Below are 19,246 nucleotides of genomic sequence, written 5' to 3'. Positions count from 1 at the left end.
TGAGCCACACCCAGCTGGGCCGAGCAATTTTTTTTAAACAATAAAAATATAGAGAACAGCAGGCCTGGCCATACCTGCCAGGTGAATGAATACTACATAGTGATCCCTCTACCTCACCCTGGGCACAGAGAAGCCTCTCAACCAAAACTTACAAATCACTGAAACAGAAATATAGAATGTCCCCCAAAAATGTATACACACTTTGAATAATATAAAGCCAGTATCTATTAACATAGAGTTCATTTTCAAAATTTTTAAAATCTACAGAAATGAATAATTATTTTATTTTATTTTATTTTTTTGGTCAATGCCTGTTTTCAAACTGATGACCGTTCTGGTCAAGGCACCACTGATAACGCGAAGCAATGGAATCGCAAACGTCAAGAAGCATTTCATTTGGTATTTGTGCACCCTCAACGCGTCGACTGTTGCCAGTCTTGTTTTGTTTTTTAAATATGTCTTTATTGTTTCAGAGAGAGACAGAAACATCAGTGATGAGAGAGTCATTGATCGGATGCCTCCTGCATGCCCCTTACTCGGGATGGAGCCCAAAACCTGGGCATATGCCCTGATTGAGAATCGAACCGTGTAAATATACATATATATATATAAAGTATATATATATATATATATATATATATATATATATGTATATATATATATATATTTTTTTTTGCTTGAGATGTGTTCAAAAGAACCGATCAAAATGAATTTCCCCTGCACCCATTCTACCCCCACAAATTAAAAAAAACATGAAAGCAGAACGACTGCCAATGGCCCCAGCCAGTGCAGCTCAGTGGTTGAGCATCAACCCATAAACCAGGAGGTCACTGGTTCAATTCCCGATCAGGGCACATGCCCGGGTTGCGGGCTCGATTCCCCCAGTATGGGGTGTGCAGGAGGCAGTCGATCCATGACTCTCTCATCACTGATATTTCTACCTCCCTCTTCCTTTCCCTTCCTCTCTCTGAAATCAATAAAAACATGTTTAAAAAATAAATAAATAAATGACCGCCGACGTTTGTGGGGAGAGCAAATAGTCCATAAAGGGTTGGCGGGGGAAACAGAGTGTTGCAGGCAACGTGAGAAACATATTCCTTATGGGATTTTTCTTTTACAAATCCTATAGGCGTGGACCGAGGGGCCGTGGCAACGAGGCAGACCGTCCCCTCTCTCGGGGAATTCACCTTGCTCCTGCTCGCAAGGCTGAAAAACGGATCATTAAATCCCTCGGACATGAGGAGCCTTTTCTGACGCAAGGTGAGAGCTGGAACAGCAGATTCAATTTTCGGAAAGTGCTGTGACCCTCCTTCCATGCCTTCAGAAAGACACAGCTGCTGTAACACGTGGGACACGCCTGTTCCCAAAAAGGATCACAAGTCATCGCCTTGGTCGGAGCTCCCCAGAGGCCCCCTCCCCAGAACAGAGAAACTGACAAAGACATGTCCCTAAATTTAACCCACCGCTTTTCTGCCCCGAAACCCGAATCTCAGCAGACACAACGGAAGCCACCAGCTCTTTTTAACCAAGGCCTTCTCGAACATTCGGCCTTCCCGTGAATAAGGGCCACACCTGACATCCTTGTTAAAAGCACTGAGACGTTTTGAGCAGCCACAGACAGCCCCAAACCAACCTCTGTTCCTTGTAACACAAGCCAGTCCAGGTGAGTTATCTCTTAAGCGATCATTATTTTTAAAAAAATTCATTCAGATTTCATAAAATGTGCAAAAAAAATCCCCCAAGGAAAAGTGCAAGAAGCAGATACACTACCCGACCCCCTAAGGCCGCACCCAACACCCCCCAATGTCAGGGGGTCAGCAGCTCAGGTTTGACCAGCACTCAGAAAATCCCAAACACAGCCAGGGGGCCAGAGAGCAGTCAGTACCTTTATCATTCAAAGTCTCCTCCTGTATCATCCTCACAGCTGCTTGGCCTCTTGCTATATCATTTGCAGCTAAAAGAAAAAAATAAAACAATTAGTGCACCATTTTATTTTATTTTATTTATTTTAATTTTCATTTAATTTAATTTTTATTTAATATTTTACTTTTATTTTATTTAACATTTTATTTAATATTTTACTTTTATTTTATATGTCATTTTTTACTATTTTATATTTTAATATTTTATTTAATATTATTTTATATTATTTTACCTTACTGTTTTATATTTTCTATTCTATTATTCTATTATTCTATTATTCTATTCTATTCTATTCTATTCTATTCTATTCTATTCTATTCTATTCTATTCTATTCTATTATTATTCTATTCATCATTATTTCATTTCATTTCATACTATTTTTTTAAGCCTTACCTGAGGATATTTTTTCCATTGCTTTTCAGAGAGCGTGGAAGGGAAGGAGAGAGACAGACACATCGATGTGAGAGAGACACACTGATTGGTTGCCTCCCCCATGTGCCCCGACCGGGGCAGGGAATGGAGCCTGAAACCAAGGTACGTGCCCTTGACCAGAATCGAACCCAGACCCTTTAGTACCCAGGCCAACACTCTAACCACTGAGCCAAACCGGCTAGGGCTCATTTTATTTTTTGTTTATATTTTGAATGTATCTTTATTATTGAGAGTATTACAGATGCCCCATTTTTTCCATTGACCCCCCCCCTCTACTCCCATCCCCTCCCTCTCCCCAGGCCTTCCCCACACTATGGTCTGTGTCCATGGGTTATGCACAGATGCATGTAAGTCCTTTTGGTTAATCTCTTCCCGCCCCCTCTCCCCTTCCCTCTGAGATTTATCCTTCTGTTGAAGGCTTCCATAAAAAAAATAATAAAGTGAGGGCAATCACTTATGGAAGTGCATGTAAATCTATATTTCAACTAGATGTACTGATATTTTCAAGAAATATGGCTTGTACCATGAGTTGCAAAACAGGACTCTGCCATTTCGGAAAAAAAGAGCCAGGCCGGGGTGGCTCAATGGTTCAGCGTCAACCTATGAACTTGGAGGTCATGGTTCGATTCCCAGTCAGGGCACATGCCAGGGTTTCAGGCTCGATCCCCAGTAGGGGGCGTGCAGGAGGCAGCCGATCGATGACTCTCTCTCATCATTGATGTTTCTCTCCCTTCCTCCCTCTCTAAAAAAAAATCAATTAATAAAACATATTAAAAAGATGGGTCCACTACCTAAAAAAATATGTTGGTAAAAGGGTTAAGATTTTGGGAACAGATAGGAAATTGAATAATTGATGTACTCACAGCAACATTAGTTTGCCTGAGTTGGGTCCCAGATTGTCATTTCAATCCTTTAACAAGTAATTGATTATTCCTTAAATATTAATGGATTCAGGATGAAACCATTTGAAATTGAATGTAGCCGTCTCTTACTTCACACTTGATATAAAAAGGCACCGTGTCCAATGATAATGTTCCATTAAGCGACCTTCCATCAAACTGTCAGGCAAAATGAAAAATTGTTCCCCCCTCAGCATATATCCAATTAAACCCTCAAAGTCACATGGAGGAGGGAAGGTTCCATTCTTGATTGCATTGAGGGGGAGGGTCAAAATGTGAACCACATGAAAGATTAAACACAGGAATAAGAGTCTGTGAGAAAGGAGATAGAGAGGAGTTGAGGACGTGGTGTTAACTCTCTGCTTAAGTCAAGAAATAAAAAACATTAGGTGCTGGTCCTGATGTTCAACTAACATCACCTCAATGAGGCATGACCATCAGGGTTCCAGTCCTTGCTCTGATGGGTGACACATGCTTGCTCATATGTGCTTACTACATGGTGTTTCTAGTACATAAGCCTCACTCAACTACATGTCCTCCCATGTAGTCTAACCCAACCAGACCTGCTCATGATCCAACCCAACCAGACCTCCTCATAGTCTAACCCAACCAGACCTGCTCATGATCCAACCCAACCAGACCTCCTCATAGTCTAACCCAACCAGACCTCCTCATGATCCAACCCAACCAGACCTCCTCATAGTCTAAGCTAACCAGAACCTCCTCATGATCCAATCCAATCAGACCTGCTCATTGTCTAACCCAACCAGACCTCATGATCTCACCCAACCCAACTTTCTCATGATCAAACCAGAGCAGATCTCCTCCTGGTCTAACCCAACCAGACCTCTTCATGATCTAACCCAACCAGACCTGCTCATGACCCAACCCAACCAGACCAGACCTCCTCCTGGTCTAACCCAACCAGACCTCCTCATGATCTCACCCAACCCAACTTTCTCATGATCAAACCCGAACAGACCTCCTCCTAGTCTAACCCAACCAGAACCTCTTCATGATCCAGCCCAACCAGACTTCCTCACGTTCTCACCCAACCAGACCTCCTCATGACTTAATCCAAAATACAAGACATTTCAGCTGTCAAAGATACCTTCAAATATAGTTTAAGATCATCATAGTTCCAAACCATAGCAGTTACTAAATTTGTTGTTGAAACATTTCATGTATATGATTATGTGGCCAGTTTGTGTTTTCCTCATGTGTTTTTTTATATCTGCATTTCCACATAACTGGCTTATAATGTTAGAGATTTTAGTTTGCACAATTAGACACCACAAGATGTTAAGGACCAGAAAATGGAAAATCCAGCTCTCAGTGGTTGAGCGTCGACCAATGAACCAGGAGGTCACTGGTTCGATTCTTGGTCAGGGCACATGCCCGGGTTGTGGGCTTGATCCCCCGTAGGGGGTGGTCAGGAGGCAGCCGATCCATGACTCTCTCATCATTGATGTTTCGATCTCTCTCTCCCTCTCCCTTCCTCTCTCTGAAATCAATAATAAAAATATATACTAAAAAATAAAACAAACAAAACCCATATTCATGTCCAAACGAGTAACACATTTCCCGCCCTTTTCAGTTTTCCACTATCAGTCCTTAACGTCCCCGGCATCTGTTTCATATCGAAGCAAATCAATGTTCACATCCACGTATGAGCAGACGACCGTGCGTCTCGCATCAGCTGCAAAAATACAAGCCAGTGTAGAAAAACATCACCTAGGATCACGTGCATGCCCAGTCTCGCCAGGTGCTTGGAGGTAGCATAGCCGATTCCCTCTGTGCCTCCTGTCACTATAGCAACGCGGCCGGGCTGCCGGGGGAAGACTGTGGAAGGAAGAAAACAAAACACACACACAAAAAAACACAGAGTGAGGTCTAGGAGCAGAAGAGGACACGTTGGTGCGGATTCGCCTCTAGAGGATACAGGATGCCAACAGCAGCTGCGCATCCATATTTGCGGCTCCTCTGGGGCTGGCGCCTGCTCGGGAGGCGTGAATATACCATCAGTGAGCCCCTGAGTGATCACAGCCAGGAGGAAGACCCCCCAATAAAGTCATTCCCCACCCTGCTGGTGTCTTTGGAAGAATATGCTAGAAAACGCAGCCAAGATGATTTGCAGAGAGGTCCGAGAAACGTATGCTGTTTGTAGCCATGGGCGAGACCCCTGGGTGCACCCTCCTGGGCAGTAACACATGAAGGGTGTCCCCAAAACGTGCACACGCTTTAACAGCTGATATAGCTCAGCTGACATTTCTTTTCAGCCAAACTAAGCGTAGGACCAAGAAAACCCATCTTAAAATGCTATTGGAAGCTTGAAAGCGCAGTTGAAGTACAAACACTGCCTTTATAATTATTGAAAATGTGTATAAAATGTGTTAAAAATGTGTATTTTAACAGCTAATAACTTAATTCTCACCCCCTTTCAAGTTTAACAGGTTTGAAATAATGGGTGAAGCCAGACTAAGCTTTGAACAAAGGAAATTTATCTCAAAAACGTCCCTAGGCTTTTTTTTTTTTTTTTATGGGGACGCATAAAAAATAAAAAGTTTACGGCACAAAACCGGCAACCGTTGGCATATTGAGGGCACAGAAATACTGCACGAAATGATCCTCGATGTTGGCGATTCCACTGCTTTGTGGTATCGGCAGGGCCTGGACTAGAAAGGTCGTCCTTTTGAAAACAGGCATTGACAAAAAAAAAAAAAAATTCATTTCTATAGGTTCTTTTAAATTCTGAAAATGAACCTTGTGTCCGTAAACACGGACTTTATAATCATTCAAAGTGCGTACGCATCTGTGGGGACACCCTGTGTGTGTCTGTTAAATTGTAGTTTTATTATTTATTATTATTCAAGGGTTATTCAAGGAACAGATCAGAAATGAGTACCAATGAAAAGGTAGGTGCTTCCCAGGGGAGGGGGCACCCGAGGACACTCGGGGTCACACGAGGCAGCACCAGGGAGCTGGGGAACCATAGACAAGATCGTTTACTGGGGTTTCTGCTGGAAAGAACAGAGGAGGCAGGGTGAGCAGGCTTAGGACTGGCCGGTGGGAATCATTCGTACAAGTTCTGCCCCAAGCTGTCCGGCCCTTCTCTCTCTCTCTCGAAATAACCTAACCCTAGAAGCGTCAGCCTATGATAAAAGTGGCAAATAAACTCGTGTGTGTGTGTGTGTGACAATCCTCACCTGTGGGTATTTTTTCCATTGATTTCTAGACAGAGTGAGGGGGAGACAGAGAGAGAGAAAAACATCCATGTGAGAGAGACACATGGGTTGGTTGCCTCCTGCACGCACCCCAAGGGGGCCGGGGCTGGAACCAGCAACCCAGGTACGTGCCTTTATAACCAGGAATCGAACCCGTGGCCCTTCAGTGCACGGCCGATGCTCTGTTCACTGAACCACACGGGCCAGGGCCTGGGGCCTGATTTCATAGAACAACACACAACCCTGCTGGGAGGGACCCCACAATCTCCAGGGCCGAGACCCCTCCGAGAAGAACCCCCCCACCCCCAGATCACAGTTGGATCACGGTGCCAATGAAGGAAATGCATCACTAGAATCTATCCACCTGTGACAGAGACTTTGGCACAAAAGAAGCGGCAATCGGACTGGGATTCGAGGAGCACCCTGGTCCCCAGCATTCATGTCCCCCGAACTTCTATGCACACAACTCAGGGCAAAACATGCCCCATGCTGAAGAATGAGAGGGGCCTGGATGGCCCTGATGTCCAGCTTTGGACCATTGGCCCCTTTGCTTAAAAACACTCACGGACGACCCATCGGGAAGTTGTCCTCAGTACTTTTCTTCGCCTCTGGGGACCGCTAGGAAAGCGGTTAAATAAAGGCGACACTTCCGCAGAGAAGGGAGATAAAACCCAGCAGAGAATGCCGGCTTGGGCACACAGCATCGAAAAACACAGACACTCTCAGGGAGGGGAGGGCGACCCTAAAGACGGTGGGGCAGGTCGGAAGGTAAAGGGGGGACCCATGGCGATGGGAGGAGACTTGCTTTGGGGTGGTGAACACACAAGACAGCATACAGATGATGGATTATACCATCGTATCCCTGAAACCTGGGTCACTTTACGAACCAGTGTCACCCCGATTAATTCAACAATGACGACGGCGGTGCTGCTAACTTGGAAACAGTTACGGTGCCGCTAATTTTGAAACAGTTGCAGCGCCGCTAACTTGGAAACAGTTGCGGCGCCGCTAACTTGGAAACAGTTGCGGCGCCGCTAACTTGGAAACAGTTGCGGCGTCGCTAACTTGGAAACAGTTGCGGGCGTTGTAATCGATACTATAAATGGCTACCATGTATTTATTTTTTTAAATGTTTTTATTGGTTTTGAGAGAGAGAGAAACACTGATGAGAGAGTCATGGGCCGGCTGCCTCCTGCGCGCCCCTAGTCGGGAGTCAAGCGCACAGCCCCGCACGCGCCCTGACCGGGAACCCAACTGGTGCCCTCCTGGTTCATGGGATGGCACCGGCGGGGTCCGCATGTCCCCGTTTTTGTCACAACCAACCGCGGGGTCTGTATTTACAGCGGTGCCCACCCTGACACCGCATCCGCGGGGTCCCCCCAGCTACACGAAGCCGCTGTCCCTGACCCCAAAGAAACCGCTGTGCACGGCCTCCCCGAAGGTGAGCACCTGCTCGTGGTCCAGATCCCACTCGCCCTCATCGTCGTCTTCGGGCTCGGGCTCTGCCCCGGCGCGGCTGTTCTCGTACAGAAACACCTGCTGGTCCACGTGCGCCGGGGCCAGGCGGTGCCGTTTGGCGCTGACCACGGTGGCCGCCGACCCGAAGAGGCGCTCGGGCGGGACGCACGTGGCCGCCACGCACCAGTATTTCTGCAGGACCTTGGGCAGCACCGGGAACAGCGCCTGGCGGTCGCACCACCATTTCAGAGGGTCCTCGTTGAGCCCCAGCACCTTCTGGGATTTGAAGTTGCTCAGCTCCTCCAGCACCTGCGCGTGCCACTCCTCCTGGTCTTCTGCGCCCCCGGTCTGGCAGAAAATCTCCGCCAGCATGCTGTTGATCACGCTCGCGGGGGGCGGCGGGGGCGTGGAGGTCAAGGCCGGCTTCTTTTCGGGGGGCTCCTCGGGCAGCCCGTACATGTGGTCCTCAGGCGCGCGGTAGGCGCCGTCCTTGGCTTTCTCCAAGAGCCCCTTGGCTTCCTCCAGCACCCTGTTCTCCACCTGCTGTCTCTCCAAGGCGGACAGGAACGGCAGCTTCTTATAGCGCGGGTCCAGGAAGGTGGCCACGTTGAGAAACATATCGATCTCGGGCGTCTCCTGGTAGGTGCTGGCGAGCTCCTTGGCGATGAGTTCTTTCGCCATGCTGATCTCCTTGGGGTCCGTCTCCTTGATGTTGAGCGTGGTGCTCAGGAGCATATGGAGCAGCGGCTTCACCATGCTGATGGTGGGGTGCTTGGAGGCGGATAGCATCTCCGCCACCTGCTTGAAGGGCTGCAGGAGGTCCACCAGCCCCCCGATGGTGGCCCACTCGGAGGCCTCCAGCATCAGGTGGTGGTTGTTGGTATCTTCCACCAGCACCCCGGCCACGGAGAACTGCTGTTCCCGGAGCCTCTGCAGCATGGCCAGGGTGGTGCCCCACCAGGACACGCGGTCGCTGACCAGCATGCAGTTGGGCTGCCGCTGCTGCTTCTGTTTCTCGTAGAGCATGTACCTGGCCACGGGGGAGTGTTGGAAATACTCGACCAGGCGGCGGCACCGCGCCAGCAGCGCGCCCAGCTTGGGCAGCCGGAACGCCTGCTGGATGCCCGCGTCGAACGTGCGCCCCAGGCACCGCATCTGCACGGGGATGTCCAGCAGGGCGCACGCCTTGGCCACGTCCTTGCCGCAGTCCGTGGTGGCCCCGGACACCTTGGCGCTGATGCCCCATTGGATGAACGCCTCGTACAGGACGCGCGTAATGGTCTCCGCGGCGTTTTCATCCGGCACCTCGAACGTCTTCAGGCACCGGTAGCCGTAGCCCGAGGACAGGGAGCTGGGAGACCCCGCGCCCCCTCCACCGAGGGAGTGCGCAGCCAGCGTGACATAGGTCCGGTTTTGGGTGTGGCTCTTCCACAGGTCGGTGGAGATGCCGCACCAGGGGGCCTCCGCGAGCTCTTTGAGCACCGCCTCGCGGACAGCGCTGTACCGCTCGGGGATGGCCTTGGCGCAGAAAAACTTCCTCCCCGGCAGCTCGTACCAGGGGTCCGCGGTCCTCAGCAGCGCCCGGAATGTGGGTTCATCCACGATGGACGCGGGGTACAGCCCCTCGGAGATGAGCGCGAGCACAGCGGCCGTGAGCTCCTGCTGTCTCTTGTCCTGAGGGGTCAGCTGCAAGGTCTCGGGCTTGAGCTTGGAGAAGGCGGTGGCGAAGGCTTCGCGCATCTGCTCCGTGTTGCTCTTGACCAGCTCGCAGAACTCATCCGGGTGGTTCTTCTCCAGGTGATAGGACAGGTTGGAGGTGTTGCCGGAGTAGGCGATCTGCGCCATGCAGATGCGACAATATATCTTTTTCCACTGCAAGATGCACCCCTCCGCGTTCGTGTCGAAGCCGAAGTATTTCCACACCTTGCTCTTGGCGCGCGGGTGGGCCACGAGCTTGAGGTCTTTGAGGTCCGTGGTCGTGGGCGTCGTGGTCGTCGGGGAGCTGTCGGGATTTTTATTCTCCATCGTCTGCGCCACCAGGGCCTCCTCTCATGCGTGACCACCTGCTGAGAAGCACCAACACAAACAGAGCGTGAGAAGGGGGCCCCCCCCGGCGCACAGCTGCCAAAGCAGCTCGGCTTGGAGGCAAAGGACCTGGGGACCCCGCGCGCGGCTGGAGGCCTCTCCAAGCGCCGTGGATTTGGCCAAACAGAGGGAGCGTTGGACACGCTTGGGTCAAGGTGAGCTTTATGCACCTGGCGACTCCTCGCCTCCCAGGACGCGCGTTCCTTTGAATGTCTTTGTGGTCATTACAGATCTTTCCTCATATCGGCTGGCTGCTGCTTTCCGAGGTCCAGCAACCCAGCACCAGCCGGGTTTTCGGGGAAACTGTATTCACAAGCACCCTCCAGGCCAGGAGCCTGCAACCACCGGGCACCTCGTTTCAAATAAGGTACACCTGCGCGCGCGTGCGTCTCAGGCCGCCTGAGTTTGCTCAAATGCACCCCAAAAAAACAAAACAAAACAAAACAAAAAACCATCTTCCTTTGGGCCAAGAGGTCCTCCAGTTGGCTTTAAGGGGCATTAAAAATTTTCCAAACTTTATGTTTAAAATGACGCCAGTTGGAATGTACTTTATTTCTTGTCTTTGTTAATTCTCACCTGAGGATTTTTTTCTCCCCATTGATTTGGAGAGAGTGGAAGGGAGGGAGGGATGGGGGGAGAGAGAGAGAGAGAGAGACAGAGAGAAACACTGACGTGAGAGAGAAATATCGATAGGGTGCTTCCCCCATGACCGCAGCTGGAAATAGAACCTGCAACCCAGGTACATGCCCTTGATTGGGATTCGAACCTGGGACCCTTGGGTGCCCAGACCAACGCTCTAACCACTGAGCCACACCAGTGAGGGCTGCACTCCACTTTTATCTCCGGCCTACCCATGACGGGGAAGCATATTGGAGCAATCATGGATTTCTCGATCCTGGAATGTCTGAAAACGCCCACGGACGGCATTCACGCCTGAGCACAGACATCCGAGGTTTGTCTGCTGCCGGCCAGGATGTTTGGATGACCCGGGAGCCAGACCCTGGGGGTCCCTTTGTGTGCTCAGGCCCGTATGCCCTAACCCTTTGGGTCTCCAATCAAGGCCAGGATGCCTGAAAGGGCAGCTGAGTTTTCTTAAATGGCACTGAGGAAGGGGGGGGGGTTCAATAACAAACAGTGCCCCTCCCAAAACTCAGCAAAGGAGAGACACAGACACTGAGGGAGGGAGGCGGCCACCAGCCCAGGGACGCCTGGAGCCCCAGGCGCGGGAAGAGGTAGGAAGGACCCTCCCTTGGAGCCTCCAGAGGGAGCTCAGACAGGGGACACCTGGATCTCAGACGTCTGGCCTCCAGATCTGGAACAGGATACATTGATGTTGTTTTGAGCCGCTGGTTTGGAGCAGTTTGTTCTGACACATGCAACAAAGTAACAGAATCACGACCACAGGATACAAAGGATTTAGTCTTAATCCCCGGTACCAAAAATGGGATATTATTTGTAAATGGTTCTTTGCAGATGTGATTAAGGGAAGGATCTGGGACAAGGTCGTCCTGGGTCAGGGTGGCCCTTCATCCAAGGACAGGGTCTTTATAAGGCCCCAAAGAGGAGACACAGACACAGAGGAGAAGGCACATTGAGACGGGAGGGAGGCGGCCACCAGCCCGGGGACGCCTGGAGCCCCAGGAGCTGGAAGAGGCAGGAAGGACCCTCCCTGGAGCCTCCAGAGGGAGCACGGCCCTGGGACCCCTGGATCTCAGACTCCTGGTCTCAAGATGGGATGGGGGAGGGGTGAATTTCTGTAGTTTTAAGCCCCTAAATTGTGGTCCCCACTTATGGCAGCCACAGGATGCTAATGCAAGCCCCACATCCACTTTATTTTCACCATCAGGGTCTAGATAAAGGTTTCTCCAGGAGAGTCCACACCCAAAGACAAGGCCACTGCTTTTCCTAACTATTTTTTAAATTTTAATTTTAGAGACTATATAGGGTGTCCCCCCCCAAATTATATATATATATATACACATTTTGAATAATTATTCATTCCAATGGGTTAAATTTAAAAAGAAAGAAACACCCATTGAGCTATCAGCTGTTAAAAGTGTGTATACATTTTTGGCCCGGCTGGCGTGGCTCAGTGGTTGAGCATCGACTTATGAACCAGGAGGTTACTGGTTCGATTCCTGTTCAGGGCACATGCTGGTGTTTCGGGTTCGATCCCCAGTAGGGGGCGTGCAGGAGGCCGCCGATCAATGACTCTCATCATTAATGTTTCTCTCTCTCCCCCTGTCCCTTCCCCTTTCTAAAATCAACAAATATAGATATATATGGTTTTTTTATAAAGTATATGTACATTTCTTGGGAAACTGTAGTTATTTTGCATCTGAAAATATTATGTTACTGGGAATAGTAACTCATATCCAGCCTGCAACCGTCACTTCAGAAACACTCTTAAGTAGTCCAAGCAGAGTCGGAAATGTCTGTTTAATTCCCAGTAGGGGAAATATTGATGGGTTTAAAAAAAAAAAGCCAAGTGCTGTAGCCAGGCAGCTCAGTTGGTTAGGGCATCACCCTGATATACCAAGGTTGTGGGTTCGATTCCCGGTCAGGGCACATACAAGAATCAACTACTGATGCATCACTAGGTAGAATTGGGGGATCCTCATCTTTAAAGAGTAGGGACCCTGAAAAGAGAGAGAACTCATGGACACGGACAACCGTGTGGTGGTTGTGGGAGGTGTGGGAGGGCTTAGGGGGAGGTAGAAGAGGGTCCGGGGGGGATACATGGTGATGGAAGGAGACTTGACTTGGGGTGGTGAACACACAATACAATATACAGACGATGGATTATAGAACTGTCCCCTGAAACCTATATAATTTTATTCACCAGTGTCACCCCCCCGATACATTCGATAAAAAAATTAAAAAATGTAATTGTCATTTAACACAAAGTAAGTAAAAATCTGACCGGCCAGATACGCCTCATGGTATCTGGGAAGCTGATAAGAGTCTGAACAGGAAGGTGTTGGAAATTAAACTCCGTGACAGGAATTCCTTTAATCTGCTTACTCACCATGTGTGTTTAGAAAACGCATTTCAAGAAGAGTGGACGTTCAGGAGCCACGTACTATGGACGCAAAGGGGGCCACATGCTATAACTGGACGAGCTCAGGGGAGGCCTGGGGGCGGCCTTGCAAACTCAGAGGCCTAAAGGAACCACCCAGGATGGTCTGACCCGAAAACCCTTTAAACTAAAAGCAGTTTATGGAGGGTCGTCGGGTCCTAGACCTGAGTCTTCCTGACCTCAACTGTCTATTATTGTCTTTTTGCATCTACGATATCATTGGAATATCAGAGTAATTTCCTTTTTTCGGACCCCTCAGGGCACAGGCGCTGCTCTGGGGAGATCACAGATCCCCTCATTGTTATCAAGTTAATTGTTAACTATCCTGCATCCACCTGAGTAAAAGAAATGTATCCATCACTTTACTTTCTACCCAACCCCAAGCGAGGTTTCCCCGCTTTGCTTTCTCCCGCCTGCCTCATCTGTCACCCATGGATTTCATGGGACCCCCTTACGTCTCCCCTTTCGATTGTAATGCATAAAACAAGGGGCAAAGCTGACAATCTCTGGAGCATCCCCTCAATCCGCTGAGATCCTGTGTTTTGGGAGCTGTCCGCAGTTTGGCTCCGGTGCACTCACAAAAATTCTCTACAGGTCTGAATGTTTCTTACGTGACAGGACGTGAGCACCTTCTCCGAACAACCTACGCGGAGCCGACTTTATAAAAACGCAGAAGAGGTTCCTGTATTTCAACATTCTGACCCTGACCTACAACGGGCAGCTGGTCTTCTTGGTTACGTGGCTGGCTTCTTACCCCATGGTAAAGTCCAAAGGCTCCTCCCCACAAAAGTTAAATCCAGGCAGGGCAAAGGCACCAGGAACGATGCCACTTGGCAGGCCGGGTACCGCAGAGAAATGGAAATGCCAGTCTTTGTCTGTTACCTAAAATTATGTCCAACCCCACAGACAGGCCCCGGCTTGCCCAGTGCGAGCCACTGACGTTCATCCTTATATAAAATATCCATTTTCTGGAGCAAAGTTACGGGCTCCCTTGCCAGACCCAGGACTTATCTTTTATGATTTTATTTAATTCTCACTTGAGTATATTTTTTCCATTGCTTTTTTCAGAGAGAGTGGGAAACAGAGAGAGAGAGAAACATCGATTGGTTGCCTCCCACATGTCCCCTGATGCGGGTAGGGATTGAATCTGCAACTCAGGTACCTGCCCTTGGCCGGGAATTGAACCTGAGACCCTGCAGTGCGAGGGGCGCACAGAAGCTCTAACCACTGAACCACAGTGGCCAGGACAAGGTAATTCTTTTAAGTTGACCCTGCTCAAATTTAATGATTTCTCTCCCCGGGTGGAGGTTTGGAGGGTGAGGCTCATTTGGGGGCTCCCAGGCAGGTGAGCAGGACCGGTCAGAACCCACAGCGTTCACGGTTTTTACAAGGGAATCCGATTTAAAAGCGACAAATTTAATGTGCAGCTACAGACTACAGAATGGTGGGGAAAAGGGGTTGGAGGGAGGAAAACTTGGATTAAATCGAAGTCAAATACATGGTACTGGGTTAGAAACTAGCTTTTGGGTGGTGAGCACGCAATACAGTAGACAGATACCGAATTGTAATATTGCAACCCCTGAAATTTATAGAGTGTTATTAACCAATGTCACCTCAATAAAATATATATATATATTTTTAAATAAAATAAGAGGCACAGCCTTGGCCGGTGTGGCCTAGTGGTTGGAGCATGGGCCCTGTCATCTAAGGGTCATGGGTTCGATTCCCAGTCAAGGGCACGTACCTGGGTTGCAGGTTCGATCGCCAACCCCGCTCAAGATGCGTGCGGGAGGCAACCAATGGCTATGTCTCTCTTCCATCAACGTCTCTCTCCCTTGCACTCTTTCTAAAAATCAATAAAAAAAATGTCCTTGGGTAAGGATTGACAAAATAATAATAGTAATAATAATGGTAATAAAATAAAAAGCACAGCTTCCAGTCCAGTTGCAATGGGCAGATTTGCAACAATGTAACAGCTTCATTCCCGCTGAATAGTTTGTTTCATTCCGGCTGAATAGTTTGTTTGCGAAAATAGTTACTTTCCCTCTGAAAATAGTTACTTTCCCTCTAAAAGTAAAATGCACCTTAGGCGCCCATTTCCAGCAGACCAGCAACCGGCCCAGCCTCAGGCACAGGCTGGTGGTACCTTACTTTCAGTTTCTAATCATGCTCGATGTGTTTAAAAACACCAAAACCCAGCGCCTCACAAAACCGAACTGAAACATTTCTCTCCCAGGGTGGAGGTTTGGAAGGCGGGGCTCACTTTTATTTACTTCTGTTCAGAGCTGCAGCCCTGGGCGGCCGACACACACACACACACACATATACGCCTTCAGCACGGGAACGACACGAATTCGAAAGTATTTTCCCCATAATACAGCGACTGGCTTTGTTTCAGTCCAACTCTCAGGGGTGTTTTCCCAAAGCCCCCCCCACCCCCACCCCCAGGCCCTGAAAAGCAGAAGTGAGACAGGAAAACCACAGCTCTCTCCTTAAGGCCGAGACAATGGGAAGATTTGCAACAATGTAACAGCTTCATTCCCGCTGAATCGTTTCTTGGCGAAGATAGTTACTTTCCCTCTAAAAGCAAAACGCACCTTAGGCGCCCGTTTCCAGCAGACCAGCCACCAGCCTGCCCATCAGCTTAACTCCCCAGTTTTTAACTCCCCAGACCTGCGATGAAGGGTGGGCCCCGCGCACGTGCGCACAGGCGGGGTGCGGCTCCCCGGCCCCTTTCCGCAGCGCCAACGCGCCCCGACCTCTAACTACAGAGAAACAAAGTTGCCCCTGGACGGAAGCGCCCTCGGGCCCAGACCTCCAGGGCTCCCCACGGCCGCGAAAGGCACCGCGGGGCCCAGCGCGCGCTAGGCCTGTCCCTACGCGACCCGGGCCGGGGACCAGGCCTCTGGGGCGTCCCCTCCTCACTCTCGGGCGGGATAAGGGGGTGGTTACGGTCTGAGCCCCGGGGTCCCCGGTCACCACCCAGAAGTGGGGGGGCTTCCCAGGGCGCGCGGGATGGGGAAGGGGAACAGCGCGCACGACCCCCCCCCCCCGCCCCTGGCGGCGCGCCCTGGAATCAAGGTGACGCGCAGGGCCAAGACCGCGCCCGGGCCTGCTGTCGCGCGGTCGCCAATGTCGCCAACGTCGCCGCCAGCCCTCCGCGTTCTCCCCCCTCCCCCGCCCCCGCCCCCGCCCCCGCCGCTGACCTGGCTCCGCGAAGCCCCCAAGACAGCGACGCAGCAGCTGCGCCAAGACCACCGCCGCGCCCGCCGCGTACACGCGCAGGGCCGCCCGCGCCGCAGACAAAGGCGACATGGCTGCCCCGCCGCCGCTTCCGCGCCGCCCGCCGGGGGGACTCCGCAGCCCGGGACCGACGCGAGGATGGCGGCGGAAACACGCCCCCGCCCCGCCCCGCGCAGCCCGGCCCCGCCCCGCGCCGCGCCGCCCCGCCCCGCCCGCCTCCAACCCCGGGACCCCAACCCTCTCCCGGACGCCCCCCCACAAGCATCGGGGACCCGCCCCCAGTTCGGACACCCCAGTCCCTCACCCCCGGCTCGGACCCCCTCCCGGGTCATCCCACCTCGCCAAGGACTCCCCCCCAGGCCAGGGGGCCGCCCTGCCCCCACCCTACCCACGGGCACCCACGCAGCCCAGACTACCCCCCCGCCCCCCAACAACGCCCCCACCACGGGTCCGCGCAGTGATCCCATCCTGGACTAGGGGCACCCACTCTCTGCCACCGGCCCCCACCCCAGCTGCAGCAAACTACCCGGACCTCAAGGGCTCTTCATGGACCAAGATGCCCCCTGCCCAGACTTTGGACACCTACACCCCCAGATCCTCACTGAGGCTTCAGGGACCCTTATCCGGACCCCAAAGAAGCCCCTTCCAGGACCCTCGTGGACCCCCACTCAGACTTCCACAGGGACCCCCTGGAACCACCCCCACCTCGATCCTACCCCGCAACTCCCCACATTACTGCCTGGACCCCCACCGGGCCTCTGCTGGGACCTCGGACCTCCATCCAGACTCGCAGTCAGACCCCACACGCACCCCTACCCAGAACCCCACTGGGACCCCTACCAGACCCCCATGGACACCCTGAACCTGGCAATTGCAGACCTTATAAGGACCTCAGTACCTGCTAGGAACCTCGACTTCTGTCCACCCCCCAACTCTAACACTCACTGGACTCCAGAGGATCACCCCTCACACACACACCAGCACAGACCCCCACCTCCTGCCGAGATCCAGGGCCCCTGCCGCTGCTAGAACCCAGGACCCCACACTCCTACACAACCCTCTAGAGCCCTAACCCCCACGCTCCTTAGGAAGTGAACCCACCAGGCCTGCCTGCAGAGGAAATCCTAGCCCAGCACTAAGGGGCGCTGCCCAGCATACAGGCTGCACTCTTCCCCTCCGAGGCCACCTGGGGTGGGCTCCTGTGGGCTCTGACACCCTAGAATACAGACCTGCTGGGTGCACCCCCAGGCTGGTTTAGGAAAGCACCTCCTGGCCTTTGTAACCCTCCATCCCGCAGATGAGAAAACTGAGGCCAGGAAGCCCACCCATAATCCCCCCCCCCCCCCCCCCCCGGGGCGGGGGGCAGGGCAGGGGCAAGACCAGGGTATGAGGCTGCTCTGCTGGGCCAGGTACCCCCAGGTGTGTCCCATGTGCTCAGGTGTGCCCAGCCAAGAGCATCAGGGAAGGTCACAGTAGCTGCCACCCCTCTGCCCACCCTAAAGGGTTTCCCTCAAGAGGCCCTAGCCTGTCACCTACAGTGTCCAAATCAGAAGGACCTAGAACCAGGGTCTCCACCTGGAAGCAGTGGGCGCGGGCACCTGTCCTGGCCCGACCGGTCCCTCCCTCACGGGAGAGGCAGAATGTCAGGTTTGTTGGCAAATTGACAGGCATGCTGTGCGTGGGGGTTGGGAGGGGTCAGTTAACATCTAGAGGTGAGACTAAAGACCCCCCTCCTCTCCCCCAAGTGTATTTTATTTTATTTTATTTTACGTTTTATTTTATTATTTTATTATTTTATTTTATTTTAAATTTTTAACCTTCACACAAGGATATTTTTCCATTGATTTTTAGAGAGAGTGGAAGGAGGGAGGGAGAGAGAGAAACATGGATGTGAGAGAAACACATCCATTGGTTGCCTCCCCCACGCACCCCAGCTCAGGCCAGGGGGTGGAACCTGTAACCCAGTTACATGCTCCTTGACCGGGAATCAAACCTGCGACTCTGGTGCCCCGGCCGATGCTCTAACCACTGAGCCACACCGGCCAGGGCTCCCCCCAAGTGTATCTGGATGTGGTTTCTGATGTTGTGAATCAGGGGGGGCTGAGAGCTGAGGGCTGGGGAGATCCCAGCAATGGCTGGAAGGGGCCCCCCAGGGCACTTTCCTCCTCTGAAAAATGGGACGCTTCTCTCCACAGGTAGGCGTCTTCGTTGCACCTGGAGGAAATCACGCCAAACAACTCAGAGGTGAGATCTCACCATTGCATCAGCGAGAAGCTGCAGCTGCAGCCTCCCCCGCGTCTGCTGCTCCAGGTCGCACAAGGAGACGGTGCAGGCCCTGGGGCTGACCTGGAAGAGCCTGTTTCCGGGCTCGCTCAGGTGGGTGGCAAAAATTGGCTCCTTGAGGTTGTAGGACTGACATCTTCGCGTCCTTGCTGGAGGTGGGCCGGCCGGCAACCCTTCGCTCCCCGTCTCTCTGTGGTCTGGGCAGGTATCCCCTGCATGTCGCATTTGGAATCTGACCGCCTTTCCTTTCTGCCATATCCCGAGCCAACCAAAGTTCTCTGCTTTGCGGGGTTCATGGGGTTGGGAGAGACGCCCCAGGTTCCTCCAGCGTCACCTCTCCATTTTATTTGTTGTTCATTCTCACTGGAGGGTATTTTTTTCCCATTGATTTTTAGAGAGAGTGGAAGGGAGGGAGGGAGAGAAACATTGACTGGCTGCCTCTGCCACATGCCAGGGTGGAGATTGAACCTGCAACCCAGGTAGGTGCCCTTGACGGGGGACTGAGCCCAAGACCCTTTGGTGTCCAGGATGATGCTCTAAGCACTGAGACACGCAGGCCAGAGCTCATCGCCCGATTTTAAGGCCCAAACCTTAGCCAAGTCCCTTGTGCCGTGGACCG

The 19,246-nt window shown here is 51.8% G+C and overlaps 1 protein-coding gene across 3 annotated transcripts; it reads right to left on the bottom strand.

The window, feature by feature from the left end:
* Positions 1-656: 656 nt before the first annotated feature.
* Positions 657-16,429, bottom strand: ZBED1 (zinc finger BED-type containing 1). Of its 3 annotated transcripts, XR_015713735.1 has the most exons (3): positions 16,308-16,429; positions 4,990-5,097; positions 657-1,954 (listed from the first exon to the last, which is right to left on the bottom strand). XR_015713735.1 is itself a non-coding variant. In XM_087813655.1 (2 exons), exon 2 carries the CDS (start codon positions 9,960-9,962, stop codon positions 7,863-7,865), a length of 2,100 nt encoding a protein of 699 aa, XP_087669781.1. In that variant the 5' UTR covers positions 9,963-10,003; positions 16,308-16,429; the 3' UTR covers positions 7,596-7,862. The 3 variants fall into 3 exon arrangements, 2 of the variants coding, with proteins under 2 accessions (XP_087669781.1, XP_087669782.1); XM_087813655.1 differs by lacking the exons at positions 657-1,954; positions 4,990-5,097 and adding an exon at positions 7,596-10,003; XM_087813656.1 differs by lacking the exons at positions 657-1,954; positions 4,990-5,097 and adding an exon at positions 7,596-10,000.
* Between the last annotated feature and the right edge of the window lie 2,817 nt (positions 16,430-19,246).

The sequence above is a fragment of the Miniopterus natalensis genome, chromosome X (assembly GCF_054644295.1).
Source record: "Miniopterus natalensis isolate mMinNat1 chromosome X, mMinNat1.hap1, whole genome shotgun sequence".
Classification (NCBI taxonomy): domain Eukaryota; kingdom Metazoa; phylum Chordata; class Mammalia; order Chiroptera; family Miniopteridae; genus Miniopterus; species Miniopterus natalensis.
The sequence above is the reverse complement of the archived record's forward strand: the minus strand, read 5'-3'. Positions and strand labels throughout refer to the sequence as shown.